We start from the raw sequence: 12,533 nt of genomic DNA, 5'->3' as shown, positions 1-12,533 counted from the left end.
TGGAGAGTTGGAAGACTCGGATGAGCCTCTCAATTTCACTGAGTCAATATATTAAATTATTAACGATATGGACAAGGTTTATTCCGAAATCTGCATTTTGCCGATGAGATATATTCATGAGCTGAGATTACAGGTGTAAAATGGCGAAGATGAGAATTCAGTTCCAGGAAATTTCTAATGATCTCCACAACAATCCACAAATAAATGAAAACCTTGACTGTGAGTGACAGGAGGTTTTATTATTTTCAATAATATTTCAGCAAAGAGGAATCACATTTATCAAGAACAATCTAGAATTCTCTCATGCGTCTGAAAGATCCGATAGTTGAGTTGTCGCCGCCCCAGTCACTGTATCTCTTGTATTCACCGGGTCTCATGAAGTACTGTCGGCCTCTGTAGTTGGGATGTTCATAGAAGGTCCAGTAACCGTCCATCACATGGGAGGAGTGAATGTCACGGTGACGGAAACGATCGTAGACAGAGGGACAGTCATCCATGAATTCCATCATCTGTCCCCCAAAGTCAGGCCTCTCGTAAATCTTCATTCTGTAGTTGCCACCTCGGTACTGGAATAGAAATAACACCACATGTGTAATGGACTTAACAATTAGAAAGGCAGCCTTCTGTGGAGCAGGGAATAAATGAAGAGTCGTAAATGATATTACCGAACAATTGAATTCATTATCTGTTGACTAAATTCCCATGCATCCCTCCTTCAAAGTGTTACAAAAAATGGTGAACTCTTTCGAACATTATTTTCAGGCTGGATTCCAGTTGGGCCTTACAGATTTATTTTCATATTAATGTTAATTTCTGTTCCACATTGGGAACTGATGGTCTTTCTACCTCACTGAGTAATAGAATATTGCAATTGGATAGAATGTCTATTAATAAGGCCTAACATTTTCAATCTCATTAAAAAGAGTATACTTACAATCAAACCAGCAATTCCAGGGCTTTTAGCTCTAAATAGTTGCATAATGCAAACTAACTTCTAATAATATTATTGTTTTCTCTTTACACTTTCAACCCATGTATAAGAACATAAGAACATAAGAACATAAGAAATAGGAGCAGGAGTAGGCCATCTAGCCCCTCGAGCCTGCCCCGCCATTCAATAAGATCATGGCTGATCTGACGTGGATCAGTACCACTTACCCGCCTGATCCCCATAACCCTTAATTCCCTTACCGATCAGGAATCCATCCATCCGCACTTTAAACATATTCAGCGAGGTAGCCTCCACCACCTCAGTGGGCAGAGAATTCCAGAGATTCACCACCCTCTGGGAGAAGAAGTTCCTTCTCAACTCTGTCTTAAACCGACCCCCCTTTATTTTGAGGCTGTGTCCTCTAGTTTTAACTTCCTTACTAAGTGGAAAGAATCTCTCTGCCTCCACCCTATCCAGCCCCCGCATTATCTTATAAGTCTCCATAAGATCCCCCCTCATCCTTCTAAACTCCAACGAATACAAACCCAATCTCCTCAGCCTCTCCTCATAATCCAAACCCCTCATCTCCGGTATCAACCTGGGGGTGAACCTTCTCTGCACTCCCTCCAATGCCAATATATCCTTCCTCATATAAGGGGACCAATGCTGCACACAGTATTCCAGCTGCGGCCTCACCAATGCCCTGTACAGGTGCATCAAGACATCCCTGCTTTTATATTCTATCCCCTTCGCAATAGAGGCCAACATCCCATTTGCCTTCTTGATCACCTGTTGTACCTGCAGACTGGGCTTTTGCGTCTCATGCACAAGGACCCCCAGGTCCCTTTGCACGGTAGCATGTTTTAATTTGTTTCCATTGAGATAGTAATCCCATTTGTTATTATTTCCTCCAAAGTGTATAATCTCGCATTTATCAACGTTATACTCCATTTGCCATATCCTCGCCCACTCACTCAGCCTGTCCAAATCTCTCTGCAGATCTTCTCCGTCCTCCACACGATTCACTTTTCCACTTATCTTTGTGTCGTCTGCAAACTTCGTTACCCTACACTCCGTCCCCTCCTCCAGATCATCTATATAAATGGTAAATAGTTGCGGCCCGAGTACCGTTCCCTGCGGCACGCCACTAGTTACCTTCCTCCAACCGGAAAAACACCCATTTATTCCGACTCTTTGATTCCTGTCGGATAGCCAGTCCCCAATCCACTTTAACACACTACCCCCAACTCCGTGTGCCCTAATCTTCTTCAGCAGCCTTTTATGGGGCACCTTATCAAACGCCTTTTGGAAATCCAAAAACACCGCATCCACCGGTTCTCCTCCATCAACCGCCCTAGTCACATCTTCATAAAAATCCAACATGTTCGTCAAGCACGACTTTCCCCTCATGAATCCATGCTGCGTCTGATTGATCGAACCATTTCTATCCAGATGCCCTGCTATCTCCTCTTTAATAATGGATTCCAGCATTTTCCCTACTACAGACGTTAAGCTGACCGGCCTATAGTTACCCGCCTTTTGTCTCCTTCCTTTTTTAAACAGCGGCGTAACATTAGCCGTTTTCCAATCAACCGGCACTACCCCAGAATGCAACGAGTTTTGATAAATAATCACTAACGCATCCACTATTACCTCTGACATTTCTTTCAATACCCTGGGATGCATTCCATCCGGACCCGGGGACTTATCCACCTTCAGTCCCATTAGTCTACCCAGCACTGCCTCTCTGGTAACATTAATTGTATTAAGTATTTCTCCTGCTGCCAACCCTCTATCGTTAATATTTGGCAAACTATTTGTGTCCTCCACCGTGAAGACCGACACAAAAAACTGATTTAAAGACTCAGCCATATCCTCATTTCCCACTATTAACTCCCCCCTCTCGTCCTCCAAGGGTCCAACATTCACTCTAGCCACTCTATTCCTTTTTATATATTTATAAAAACTTTTACTATCATTTTTTATATTAATTGCTAGCCTAGCTTCATAGTCTATCCTTCCTTTCTTGATCGCTTTCTTAGTCTCTCTTTGTTGTTTCTTAAATTTTTCCCAATCACTTGTTTCTCCACTATTTTTGGCCACTCTGTACGCAGCTGTTTTTATTTTAATACTCTCCTTTATTTCCTTCGTTATCCACGGCTGGTTCTCCCTTTTCTTACAATCCTTGTTTTTTGCTGTAGGTTTCATGGTTTTAATATTTAAGTATAATTAATTGTACATATAGAACATAGAACAGTACAGCACAGCACAGGCCCTTCGGCCCACGTTGTTGTGCTGAGCTTTGTCTGAAACCCAGATCAAGCTATTTCCTCCCTATCATCCCGAAGTACTCCATGTGCCTATCCAATAGCTTCTTAAATGTTCCTAAAGTTTCTGACTCCACTCTCACTGCAGGCAGTCCATTCCACACCCCAACCACTCTCTGAGTAAAAAACCTACCTCGGACATCCTTCCTATATCTCCCACCATGAACCCTATTGTTATGCCCCCTAGTTACCACTCCATTCACCCGAGGAAATAGCCTTTGAACGTTCACTCTATTTGTCCCCCTCATCATCTTATAAACCTCTATCAAGTCTCCTCTCAACCTCCTCCGCTCCAAAGAGAAAAGCCCAAGTTCCCTCAACCTTTCCTCATAAGACCTACCCTCCAAACCAGGCAGCATCCTGGTAAATCTCCTTTGCACTCTTTCCAGTGTCTCCACATCCTTCTTATAATGAGGTGACTAGAGCTGCACACAATATTCCAAATGTGGTCTCACCAAGGTCCTGTACAGTTGCAGCATAACCCCACGGCTCTTAAACTCAACCCCCCTGTTAATGAACGCCAACACACTATAGGCCTTCTTCACGGCTCTATCCACTTGAGCGGCAACCTTCAGAGATCTATGGATATGAACCCCAAGATCTCTCTGTTCCTCCACATTCTTCAGAACCCTACCTTTGACCCTGTAATCCACATTTAAATTTGTCCTACCAAAATGAATCACCTCGCATTTGTCAGGGTTAAACTCCATTTGCCATTTTTCAGCCCAGCTCTGCATCCTATCTATATCTCTTTGCAGCCTACAACAGCCCTCCACCTCATCCACTACACCACCAATCTTGGTGTCATCAGCAAATTTACTGATCCACCCTTCAGCCCCCTCCTCCAAGTCATTTATAAAAATGACAAATAGCAGAGGACCAAGCACTGATCCCTGTGACACTCCGCTGGTAACCGGTTTCCAGTCCGAAAATTTTCCATCCACCACCACCCTCTGTCTTCTGTTAGATAGCCAGTTACCTATCCAATCGGCCAAACTTCCCTCTATCCCACACATCCTTACTTTCTTCATAAGCCGACCATGGGGGACTTTGTCAAACGCCTTACTAAAATCCATGTATATGACATCAACTGCCCGACCTTCATCTACATACTTAGTTACCTCCTCACAAAATTCTATCGAATTTGTGAGGCAAGACTTGCCCTTCACAAATCCGTGCTGACTATCCCGGATTAAGCTGCATCTTTCTAAATGGTCGTAAATCCTATCCCTGAGGACCTTTTCCATCAACTTACCGACCACCGAAGTAAGATTAACCGGCCTGTAATTACCAGGGTCATTTCTATTCCCTTTCTTAAACAGAGGAACCACATTCGCCACTCTCCAGTCCTCTGGCACCACCCCCGTGGACAGTGAGGACGCAAAGATCAATGCCAAAAGCTCTGCTATCTCATCCCTTTCCTCCCAAAGACTCCTAGGATATACTTCATCAGGCCCAGGGGACTTATCAACTTTCAGTTTATTCAAAATTGCTAGTACATCTTCCCTCCGAACATTTACTTCCTCCAGCCTATCAGCCTGTGACACCCTCTCTTCCTCAAAAACATGGCCCCTCTCCTTGGTGAACACCGAAGAAAAGTATTCATTCATCACGTCTCCTATCTCTTCTGACACCATGCACAAATTCCCACTGCCGTTCTTGACCGGCCCCAACCTCACCCTGGTCATTCTTTTATTCCTCACATAAGAGTAAAAAGCCTTGGGGTTTTCCTTGATCCGACCCGCCAAGGACTTCTCATGCCCCCTCCCAGCTCTCCTAAGCCCCTTTTTCAGCTCATTTCTTGCTAACTTGTAACCCTCCATCGAGCCAACTGAACCTTGTTTTCTCAACCTTACATATGCTTCCTTCTTCCTCTTGACAAGACATTCCACCTCTTTTGTGAACCATGGTTCCCTCACTCGGCCATTTCCTCTCTGCCTGGCAGGGACATACCTATCAAGGACACGCAGTATTTGTTCCTTGAAAAAGTTCCACTTTTCATTAGTGCCTTTCCCTGACAATTTTTGTTCCCATCCTATGCTTCCTAATTCCCACCTGATTGCATCATAATTACCTCTCCCCCAATTGTAAACTATGCCCTGCCGCATGGCCCTCTCCCTCTCCATTGCAATAACAAAAGACACTGAATTGTGGTCACTATCTCCAAAGTGCTCTCCCACAACCAAATCCAACACTTGGCCCGGTTCATTTCCCATTACCAAATCCAATGTGGCCTCACCTCTTGTCGGCTTATCCACATATTGTGTCAGGAACCCCTCCTGCACACACTGCACAAAAACTGCCCCATCCGAACTATTCGACCTATAAAGGCTCCAATCAATATTTGGAAAGTTAAAGTCCCCCATGACAACTACCCTGTGACCCCCACACGTATCCATAATCTGCTTAGCAATTTCTTGCTCCACATCTCTATTACTATTTGGGGGCCTATAGTAAACTCCTAACAACGTGACCGCTCCTTTCCTATTCCTAACCTCAGCCCATATTACCTCTGTAGGCAGATCCCATTCAAAATGCCTTTCTGCAGCCGTTACACTCTCCTTGATTAACAGTGCCACTCCTCCACCTCTTTTACCAGCTACCCTACACTTACTGAAACATCTATACCCCGGAACTTCCAACAACCATTCCTGTCCTTGTTCTACCCATGTCTCCGTAATGGCCACAACATCGTAGTCCCAAGTGCCAATCCACGCCCCAAATTCACCTACCTTATTTTGGATGCTCTTTGCATTGAAGTAGACGCACTTCAACCCACCTTCTTGTCTGCTGGTACCCACCTTTGACCATGATACCCTTCCCAGTACCTCACTACACTCACTGACCTCCGGACTACAACTCCTTTTCCCATCCCCCTGACAAATTAGTTTAAACCCCCTCCCCCCCCCCCCCCCCCCCCGCCACCCCCCCCGAAGAGCTGTAGCAAATTTCCCTCCCAGGGTATTGGTGCCCCGCTGGTTCAGGTGCACTCCGTCCTGTTGGTACAGGTCCCACCTTCCCCAGAAAGTGTTCCAATTATCCACATAGCTGAAACCCTCCCTCCTACACCATCCCTGCATCCATGTGTTTAACTGCACTCTCTCCCTGTTCCTCAGCTCGCTATCCCGTGGCACCGGCAACGTACCAGAGATGACAACCTGTTTTGTCCTGGCTCTCAGCTTCCACCCTAGCTCCCTGAATTCCTGTTTTAAATCCCCATCCCCTCTCTTACCTATGTCTTTGGTGCCGACGTGCAGCACGACTTGTGACTGTTCCCCCTCCCCCATATACATTTGAGAAAATGATTTGTATGAGTTATCATTTTCACATTAAGCATATTTAGATGCTCCACACACAAAATATTGGTAAAACAGCTAAGGATTTCTTCAGTTCAAATCAAGAAACTCAACTGCCCAACTACTTATCATTTTTCACTCATCCATCCGGGTTACATGCAAAAGTCACCAAAGGAAACTTACGTATGGGTAGGAGCGACATGACCTGATGTTGTCATTGAATCCCATCCAGCGCTGGTAGTCAGGATATTCTCCCCTGCTCAGAACATACTGGTATCCCATGTAATTGGGTCTCTCATACATCACCCACCAGTCACTGTCCACACGGACAGAGTTACAGCGACTGAAGTAAGGGGACAGGTCAGCACAGTCACTGCTGCACTCATAGTGCCGACCCTGGAAGTTCCTGTCCTCGTAAAAGATGATCTGTGGATAAAATGGCCGAATAATTAGTTAATAACTTGTCAAATCTGGCAAGAAGTGTTCTACTATAATATAATATCTCAGATTTATCCTTGCCTTTCCCATTTTGAGCTCAGAGTTAGCTGACTAACTGACTGAATGTTTCACCGCTGCACACAGCTTGGTATTTAGACGTTGGACAGAATTGCCTCCCTGGGCTGTACTTTTGTTATTTTAATGATCGCAATAGTTTGAACTCAGCACAAAAGCAACAAAACACACCACATACACTAAAGAAAACCATTTTAACCTATGTATAATTGAATGTTTTTTGCCTCCACCTCATTTTAATTGTTGGGTCAATAAGGCAAAAGGACATTGGTATTCATTGTGTTCCTGATACTGTATTTACACTGAAATTCCCCAACAGTTAATGCTGCACATTCAATCAGGTGTGTTTCCGATTTGTCCATGTAATGATTGCGGTAGACTCCAGAATTGGCCACAAGGCAGATGTATATATCCTGAACAAGTTATTTTTTATTCACACCATTTTATATAATTGGCTGCCAGTGTTATCCGATTTCCCATTGTGCTCCAAAGCCCATAAAGCTTTAATCACTGCATGTGTCTATTTGATTTCATAGATGATATTTGTTAACATTTTATTGTTCGTATTGAATTCATATTTGAATCAGTGTCGCTTTGTTGTGTGGGACCTTTCATTAGTTTCTAAGTTTCAGTTAAGCTGAAGGCATTTTGGAATAGTAAACAGAGAAATAGAAAGGCCAGTGGTAGCGTGATCAAAGACATTTTTAGAATGTGGTTTAAAAAATAATCATTGATGGTGAAAAGGAGATCTGGAGTGATCCTATTCAAGGAACATTGAGCAACAGAATGCTTTGTGGACACAGTGCTAAGTCAGATATTTGGTACAAGTGGACATTCCATACAGAGGGCACTGTCATCTTGCATTCATTTCCTTCATCCCCGGTCGCTGGTGAAAGTTTTTCTTTTGCTTGGAGGTTAAATGGTCGTAACGTTTTATTCTGTTGGCTTATCAGTTGCTGATAAATCAAACAAAACAAGTAGCATGAAGTTCAACTGGACAGAGTACTTACTGAACTCCGGAAATGTGGTAAGTGAGTGAATTTGGCGCAGTGGGGGAAGATGTGCTGTTCCGCTTCTTTAGAGAACCAGGATTGGTCTGATAGAGGGAGCAAGAGTCAGTGAGGCCTGAGAACTGAGGTTCAGAGGCATTGCTGGTGATTGTTGAGTTTTAAAGTGTCTGGTTTTCCTCACACTTCGGCAAGAGGTTAAACAAGGACTGGAAAAAAGTACATGTAATACACCAAATTTATAGCTAAGCGAGTTAAACAATCTGATATCATAACAGATAGTCATTGAATATACACATTAATTAATTAAATAAATATGGCGATTTGAGACATAGCAGCGTAATTTATTTGTCTGAAGAGTGGAATGCTGGAGTTTTGGGATGCCAAGATATTCTCAAGCAAACACATCTGCTGGAGATGCCTCCATCATGAATCCATTGGTCATACCTGACCAATCTGACTGAATGTTTTGAAACTGGGACTAAGATAATGGACTGGGAAATATCGATGAATTTTACCAATCTGGTTTTCCAGAAAGCGTTAAATAAAATCCCTTCAAAGAGTCCGTTAGCCGAAGTTGAAGTTCAGGCAAGGGAAGGCAAATTATTGACCTGCTTTGGCAATGACTGAATGGCAGGAGAAGAGGGAAGGGATAATGGGCAGTTCTTCAGAATGATAAGATCTACCTCATGGTATCTCTTAATTTGTTTTGAACCCTCAATTATTCACAGTATTTATTAACAGCCGAGATGATGACATAGAAAGCCACATATTCAAGTTTACCAATGACAGCAAGATAGGCATTATTGTAAGGAGTCTTGATGGAAGCATGAAAATACAAATTAATAGATTATGCAAATAGAAAAACCTGTGGCAAATGGATTTCAATATTGGCAATATAGGTGAGGGGATTTAATTTGGACCTGAAAGTAGAGATCCATATGGTAAAAATTTAGAAATAACGGAAGTCCAAGGAGAATTGGGAACCATATTTTTGATCATTAAATTTTTATCAACAGGTAGAGAGTACATTAAAATGCCAATGGAATGATGGTCTTTATATCCAGAGGGTATAAATAAAAGTGGGGAAAAGTCATGCTCCATATTAACAAAGCTTGAGTTAAACCTCACATGGACCACTGTGAATGATCTGAGCACCACATCCTAGGAGAAATGAACTGGCCCTGAAGGGATTGTATAATAATTTCATCAGAAATATTCCTGGGCTCCCGGAGATATTATACTTAGCAGGATTTTAATTCCTTCAATTGAGATGGTTAAGGGGTGATTTGATTGAATTTTTCAAGATATTCAGAAAAGGTGGGACAAATAGATGGAACATATTGTATTGAGAGAGTTTCAGACATGGACAAAAAATGAGTCAGACAGGGTGACTGAAGATTGGGAATCTCTTCCACAAACAGCAATTGCAGTTAGATTATTGTAAATGTTAATTCTGAGATTGATAGATTCTTGTTAACGAAAGGTATTGAGAGATAATGGGTGAAGGCAATTGGGTGCAGAGCAGCCACGTGGGACTGGCCAGAGGGGCGAAACAGCCTCCTCCTTTTATTCTGCTTCTCTGTGTCACTCTGATCTTGAAGGTTACTATGGAAGTACTTTCCATCACCTTATCAGGCATTGAATTCCATAACAAAATAAAATTCAGATATTAATGCCTCAGACGGAGAGAGACTCGGACAAGCCACCAAAACAATGGTGGTTTATTAATTCAGTTCCATTAAATGTCTAGAGGCGATCATTTTTCCCTCAATTGGTCAGCTTCATGCATTTATAAACTACATATGTGTTTGCAATTCAACGGGTGTTACAAAGTGAGTATTTGCAACTTTGAGACTTTCTCAATTGCATCAGTATCATTCAGTATCTTTCTATCGGCAATGACACTATTTATGTTCAGATCATGACCTACTCCTGCTCCTATGACCTCCATTCCTATGTTCCTGTCAGGCAGCTCCTGCAAACCATGAACATTCCAGCCAGTGTGATTTGTCTTCAGTTCCATGTGCAATATAACCCAAGATGTACTTGCATTACACAGCACTGCCATTCACCAATACACCCAGATCCTTTCCTCTGCTACATTATGTTAATTTAAAGTTCCAATGTTTATTACACTTCCCGAATCTCATGACATTGTAGGTGACCAACTTGTTCTTCATTATTTGCAATTACAACTTGATTCAATTTGAAATTTCAGCCAGTTGTGTTTCTATTTTCTCTTCCAATTAACTGGTATACAATATAATTTAATGGTACCAGTTCTAACACCTGGGGAATGGTGGTCCTCAATCATTGGTACAGCTACATTTTCAATCTCTCTCTCTCTCTCTCTCGCACACACATAGGCATTAATCTCTGCTTCATTTCATGCAGTCATTGAACTGCCCACTGTGGCGAACCATTGTTGGTTCCCACCAGGTAGTGCTGAGCCATGGTCTGGCCAGTACTATGAGTCTGTAGATATCTTACTGTTGGGGTTAGGGTTGGGCTGTTCTACCTGTTAATATAGTCCTATGGTACACCCCAGTTGGCTCCGCCTCCTGGGAGAGGTATAAAGGTCACTGCTCTGCCTGGTGACCCTTTAGTCTGGGATCATATACTGTATATAGTAGCTCTGTTATTGTTGGCAATAAAAGCCTTTATTTCCCGAGTACATCCAGCCTCTCGTGTGTTATATCGCGCATCACCCACCACCAAAGATTTTGATACCATATTGGTGCCGGTTGGTGCTCGAGCACCATGAATGGTTCTCAAACCTCACTCATTCCATGAAGCATGGCAAAGTTTTTCTCTTCCTGTGCTTGTACAGTTCTCTCTTGAAACCTTTAACACGCTGTCCAGTAATGCAAAACAGATCAATATTTACGATGCTTTTCATCATGTTGGTTTCCTTTTACCAATCACCTTAAATGGTTGTCCTCTGTTTCTCAACCCATCCACCAAAGGAAACAGCACCTTTCTATTTAATTTGTCCAGACTCCTCAGAACTTTAAACACACCCATCAAATCATCTCTGAACCTTCTCTTCTGTCAGGAGAACAATCCCAGCTTCTCTAATCTATCCACCCAACTGAAGGCCCTCATGCCTGAAACAACTCTCCTGAATCTTTTCTGCACCATTGTTACAACTTTTACCTTCATCCTAAATTCGCTATGTAGAATTGGAAATAAGAATTCAGTTCAGACCCAAACAGTGCTTTATAACAATTCATCAAAAAGTTCTTGCCTTTATTTTCCATTCCTCTTTTTCGAAATCTAATGATCGCGTCTGCCTTTTTAACCACTTGCTCAATTCAGTGATGTGTGTGTATATGGCTCCAGCTCTGTGAGTTTGTGTAACATTTCAGAATTGTGCTTCCTTTTATATTGCCACTATTCACTCTTCCCAACAAAATGAATCAACTCAGGGTTCTCTGCATTGAATGTCTTGGCCATGTGTTCACCCATTCCACCAGCCTCTCTCTATGTTCTTAAAGTCTATCTGTATCTTCCTCACAGTTTAAAATACCTCCACGTTTTTTGTCAGCAGCGTCTTTTGAAATTGTGCCCTGTAAAACAAAGTATAGTTTCTTGCTAGAAGTTATGATTCCCATGCAGGACACCCACTGTATAGCTTCAGGTTGTCTGTAATCATTCACAATTACTCCGTGTTTCCTGTCACTGAGCCAACTTTGTGAGTTTGTGGCTGCTTTCCCTCATATTTCATTAGCTTCAATTTTGCCGACATGCCGAATATGTGGCAGTTTATCAATTGTCCTTTAGAAATCCACATTAACCACATGACCCTCATCTGTCCAATCTGCTATTTTATCATAAATGCCCAAACAAAATAAATAAACATGAAATGAAAAGAGAAAATGCTGGAAAATCTCATCAGGTCTGGCAGGGAAGAAGATAACTGATGTTTTGAGTCCATGTGACCCTTTGTCAAAAGCTTTTGCCAAAGATAAACATGATTTGACTTTAACATGTCCGTGCTGAGTTTTCTTACTCTACACTCGGCAAAATAACTGTAAATGTGATCCCAGGCAATATTAGCAAAGGTTCTCCCACACCACAAGGTGACAAGACCGTAGCTGCTGGATTTACACTATTTTTCTGTAAAAACAATTTCAATGTTCCAGTTCTCTGGCACCATTCCCATATTTATGGAGAGTTGGAAGACTCGGATGAGCCTCTCAATTTCACTGAGTCAATATATTAAATTATTAACGATATGGACAAGGTTTATTCCGAAATCTGCATTTTGCCGATGAGATATATTCATGAGCTGAGATTACAGGTGTAAAATGGCGAAGATGAGAATTCAGTTCCAGGAAATTTCTAATGATCTCCACAACAATCCACAAATAAATGAAAACCTTGACTGTGAGTGACAGGAGGTTTTATTATTTTCAATAATATTTCAGCAAAGAGGAATCACATTTATCAAGAA

The 12,533-nt window shown here is 42.3% G+C and overlaps 1 protein-coding gene across 1 annotated transcript; it reads right to left on the bottom strand.

Moving 5' to 3' along the window:
- Positions 1-290: 290 nt before the first annotated feature.
- LOC144503981 (gamma-crystallin S-1-like) lies at positions 291-11,825 on the bottom strand. The gene is made up of 5 exons (XM_078229131.1): positions 11,769-11,825; positions 7,910-8,023; positions 7,074-7,103; positions 6,738-6,980; positions 291-566 (listed from the first exon to the last, which is right to left on the bottom strand). The coding sequence occupies exons 1-5, from the start codon at positions 11,823-11,825 to the stop codon at positions 291-293; spliced, it is 720 nt and encodes a 239-aa protein (XP_078085257.1).
- Positions 11,826-12,533: the final 708 nt, after the last annotated feature.

Source organism: Mustelus asterias, chromosome 14 (genome assembly GCF_964213995.1).
Source record: "Mustelus asterias chromosome 14, sMusAst1.hap1.1, whole genome shotgun sequence".
NCBI lineage: Eukaryota > Metazoa > Chordata > Chondrichthyes > Carcharhiniformes > Triakidae > Mustelus > Mustelus asterias.
This window is presented reverse-complemented; position numbering and strand designations above follow the sequence as displayed.